At 18.1% G+C, this 5,598-nt stretch overlaps 1 protein-coding gene across 1 annotated transcript; it reads right to left on the reverse strand.

Moving 5' to 3' along the window:
• Positions 1-311: 311 nt before the first annotated feature.
• Positions 312-3,659, reverse strand: PGSY75_1350500 (hypothetical protein; the record flags this gene model as incomplete). Its single annotated transcript, XM_018787539.1, has 1 exon — positions 312-3,659. The coding sequence occupies one exon, from the start codon at positions 3,657-3,659 to the stop codon at positions 312-314; it is 3,348 nt and encodes a 1,115-aa protein (XP_018640281.1).
• Between the last annotated feature and the right edge of the window lie 1,939 nt (positions 3,660-5,598).

Genomic DNA, 5,598 nt, shown 5'->3' on the forward strand with positions numbered 1-5,598 from the left:
AAAAAACTTTAAACAAATTGTAAAGGTAAATAGATAAAAATAAGGGTCAGAATTATTTTAAATAACATAAAAATATACATACATATATATTTATATATAACAAATAAATAAAAAAAAAATTTTGAAAAAAAGCAAATATATACACATTAAAGAAGATAACATATATATATTATTAACTACAAAAAAAAAAAAAAAAAAAAAAAAAAAAAAAATTAAAATTTTAGTATGAAAAATATTTAAAAAAATATTAAAAATAATATATTATATATTATATATAATATATTATATATTTAATATTATTTCGGTTTTATTTATTTCTCTGGTATCTCCATAAAAGAGTTAGGTATATCGCCTGTCTTATATGAAGAATGACATGTTTCATTTTTTCCTTTTAAGACTACATGCACACCCGGTTCAAAGTGAATACCTGAATAAAAATAGATAAGGAGATGCATTGGATATTCTTTAAATGTACTTTTAGAGAAGAAAAATTTTGTGTTATTATTCATAAATGTTATAAGACCAATATTAAACATTTTTTGAAAAGCATCATAATCAGTTTCATCCCCCCAATGTACATGCCCTAATCTAGTACGTTCATAAAAAAAGGCTGATGCTTTTTCTTTAAAAGTTTTGGTTTGAATTACTTTATTGTCACATGTAAAATGAAAATCATTATTTTTTATGGACCAGTAGGATATAGAATCACCTCTATGATTTAATAATAAACTTCGAGTTACTAATCCATCTTTTTTTCTTTTAATATCTTTATTAAAAGATGTTTTGATAACTACTACATAATAATCTTTATCACTAAAATCCATATCACTAAATGGATTATTTAATTTATTTTTTATATTAATAAATGAATAAAATGGAAGTACATTACCTTCTGATAATTTCTTACTAAACATATGTGAACCAATAACCTTTACTTTATGATTTGTTCCTTGTAATTTTTTTAAATCATTCTTTGATAATTTCATTAATTCATTTAATTTTAATTTATTTTTTGATAATGATACTAATTTTATAAAAATTAATTCATATAATCTATATCCATCATCATGTACTTCATCTAATATTTCTGCATAATCATCTGTATCATCATGATTATCATAATACATACTTTTTATTTTTTCAAATATACTTTTATTTGAGCTAACACTTTTTTTTTTTTCACTATCAATAATGACAATATTATTATTATTATTATCTTTACGACTATCCTTACTAATATTCTTATCATTATTCTTTTCATTATCTTTATATTCATTTTTAACACTTAAATTTATTGGTATCTTTTCTAATCGCTTGCTTACATTCATTTCATTACCACTTAATTTATCTCCCTTAGAAGATAAGGACTTGGATCTAGAATTATTATTAATACTTCGATCTTTTTCATAATAATTAATAATACCTTGTTGTTTAGTAGTTTTCTTTTTTGCACCTTCGTTTATAGATTTATGACTAGATTCATTATCATAAAGTTCTTTCTTGTTTTCCACATTATTATTATTAATACTTTTTTTTTTTTTTTCATCACCGTTATTGTTATTATTTTCATTATTACTTAATGTTATACTTTTATTATTTTTATCAATATTTTCTTCATTCTTAAAATGTGGTGATATATAATTATTTGTAGTATTCGATGAATTATTATTCCTATAAACAATTCTATAATGTGGTTCACTCTTGTATCTTCTAGTTTCCTTCAATCCTTTAGATCTATCATCATTATTTACTTTATATATTGTAATTTCTTCGTTACTATATAAATCATATATAGGTTTCAAATTTTCATCACTATTAAAATTATTTTCGTCATTTTTATTTATATCATTATGATTAGAACTACCATCCTCATCTTCTTTTGTAAGTAGTGACGAATCCACATCTCCATTGTTACTTTTTTTTGAAGAAGATACAGAGGAGTTATTTTTACTTTCATATGTTATATCATCATCACTGCTGGCGCTACTAAAACTGTTAAAGCTTTCATATGGATCATAAGCGTTTTCTTTTTCAATAACATAATTATTATTTGAATTAGAATATTCTCTACTTTCTTGTACTTCTTCATTAGAATTTGTTATATCATTAGGATCATCACTAAAATCAATTAAATCTTTTTCTTCGTCATTGTTATTATTTGTGTTTACATCATTATTATAACGACCTGTAACATCATCATCACCATTGATATTATTATTATTATTATTATTGTTGTTGTTATTATTATTTTTAGTGTGATCCTTATCATCACTTGTATCTTCTGTTATATTTTTATCCTCATACTCCTTTTCATCAATTTCTTCAATATTCTCTTCTTCTTCAACAGTTTCTTTCAAAATACCCTGCACATTCTCTTTTGAACCTTTATTCTTCATCATCTTATACATTAAATCCTTTTCTAAATAATAATTGGTTAACTCTAAATTTATAAGCAAATCTAACTTGTCTTTTATATGATTCTCATCTATATCTGTATCGGAGGAATATCCTGGAAAATATTTAATAACATAAAATGTAGTTATATATCTCAAATCAGTTACTTCATAATTTACTTTATTTGATTGTTTGACCTTTTCAATATACCATGGAATGAATTTACTTTCTCTTACATTTTTATTTACAACGAAATTATTTTTTTTAATACCATTATTTTCTAATAAATATTTTAATGATAGAAATAAACAGTCACCTGTACCACAGGTTTCTACATGACATAGGGTTTCATTATGATCATAAAAATAGCTAACCCAATTTTCTGAAGCTGCCTTATAATTATTTTTATAACATAAATTTCTATAAAAGTTCAAAGGCCACTTAAATGTATTAGATATTTTAACAAATAAACTATTTGTTTTTATTGGCTTAAAAATACTTTTAGATATTTCTTCTAAAGATTTATCTTTTTTTAATGATCCCTCTTTTTTCATTTCATCAATAGATTCTTCTGTCATATTATTATTTATATTAATATGTACAGAATTATTATCTAGATTAACACGAGTTATTAATATGATTGGTCTTAACTCTTTTTCTAAGTTCATTGAAAAAGATATATTAAATATTTTTTTTAATTTTATTAAATAATTTAATAAATCAAGATATTTTTTATTTTTTTCGACATTTGTATTAATAACTTTATTTTTTATTATTGAAAATATTTCATTATCTGATAAATAATTATTTCCTGATATATTATTTCTTCTCTTCTCTTCATTTATATATTTACATAAATAATAAAAATTCTGCTTAATAAATTGAAATATTAATTTCATACTATTATATATTTCTTGTTTAAAATCTTCATATAATAATGTTTTAATATTTAATAATCCTAATTTATCTAATTCTTCTTTATATTCATAAGATTTTATGCGTTCCATAAATATATTCTGAAGTATTTTAATATTAGTAAAATGCTGTTCATTAATATATATCCTTTCATCTGACAAATAAAACACAGCAGTAGATGTACTGATTCGACTATTACTATCTTCATCATTTCCTCTCTTTAAATTCAAATCATCATTTTTATTTTTACAATTATTAATTGGGGAATTCAAAACGTTTATTATTTTATTATATAAAATGAATGATAGTATGACCATATAAAAGAATAAATGGATACTCTTCCTCTTCATTTCGTCATAAATTAATATTTACAACATAAAATATTACATATACAGAAATACATATATATATATATATATATATATGTGTGTTCATTAATTATAAAAAAATTTTTAAAAATTCAATTTCTTTTCATATGTATATAATTCTAATTATTATCTTAAAAATTCAATTGTTAAAAAAAAAAAAAAAAAAAAAATATAAATCAATAAATAAAAAAGAAATTATTCCATATTATCAACAACAAAACAAAAAAAAGAAAGATAAAAAATAAATATATCTAATCATAGTATAATATAATATATGATGGTTATAATAATATGATATAATAAAATATTTGTCCTAAATAAATAATAAAATATTATATACATAAAATTATATATAAAATATATATAATATTATAACGTCTTATTTTTGTTAGTATTATAAAAATTTTATCATTCTCATGAATTTTAAAAATCATTAATTTACTTTAAAAACAATTGTATATATATTTTATATAAAAACTTTTAATAAAAACAAAAATACTAAACGAACAAACACAGAATAATACATAACAAAAAAAATAATAAAATAAAATAAAATAAAAAATAAATCAATATATATATATTATAATATATATAATATAATTAATTTTAAAAAAAGAAAAAATTTAAAAAAAAAAAATATATATATTATATATATATATTTTAAAATATATAATAAAAATAATATTTTTATCATTTTTCTATAATTTGTACTACTATTTTAAAATAATAGATATTTATATATATATATTATAGTATTAATTTTAGTACAGCTTTTTTTTTTTTTTTTTTATGCATATAAAAATAAAATGTTTATATAATATATATATATATAATATATATTAATATTTTGTATTATTTTTTTTTGAATATATCTCAAAATAAAATTATATAATATAATATTTTATATATTATATATAATATAAAATATTATATTATTTAAAATTACTACATTTTTGTTATCATTTAATATAAAAAAAAGTTAAAACAAAATAATGAATAATAATAAGGTTATATTATATTTTTTTCATTTTTTAAAAGATTATATCTATTATTATATATATTTAATAATATTAACATTGACCATGACATTTATATTTATTATGAAATGTATTTTTTATATTATTTAAATATTTATATATATAATTATAACGTTTATTATTTATTATATATATTAAATAGTATGAAAGTGTAAACTTTATATTTCTTAATTTATAAACTTATTTATTTATTATTAAATATGCGAATTTTTAAAATATTCATTTACTCACCTTACATTTTTTTTTTTTTTTATGTAAGTATTGGAATATGTAGTACAAGATATAATAAATAAGGCATGAAAAAATTATTTCTTCGTATAAAATTATTTTGATAAATTAAAAAAAAAAAATCAATCTGAATGTATATATAATTATGAGTTCATAACACGTTAACTTATGTTATAGATATATATGTATATATATTAAGTATTATTTTATATGATCAAATATAAGGCTCATAAATATACACTTCTTTATATATATATTATATTATTATATCAATTAAAGAAAAATGTTCCGAATATGTAATAAAACATTTTATTTAAAAATGAAGATATCTCAATCTGTCAATAAACATAGACAGAATATTATCCATATTAATCATTTAAAAAAAAAGCACAATGCAACGTTCCAAATTATATAAAAAATAAAAAAATATATATTTTTTTAATTTATTTGTATCATATAACATTCTAATAATTAAACATAGAAATAAAAAAAAATGTTAACTTATATTCAATTATGTATTTAAGAAAGGATAACTTGTACTTTCTTATCCCGAATAAGGACAACAAGTCACGTGCAATATAGTGCCTAAAAAAAAAAAAAAAAAAAAAAAAAAAAAAAAAAAAAAAAAAAAAAAAAAAAAAAAAAAAAAAAAAAAA

The sequence above is a fragment of the Plasmodium gaboni genome, chromosome 13, assembly GCF_001602025.1.
Source record: "Plasmodium gaboni strain SY75 chromosome 13, whole genome shotgun sequence".
Taxonomy (NCBI): Eukaryota; Apicomplexa; class Aconoidasida; order Haemosporida; family Plasmodiidae; genus Plasmodium; species Plasmodium gaboni.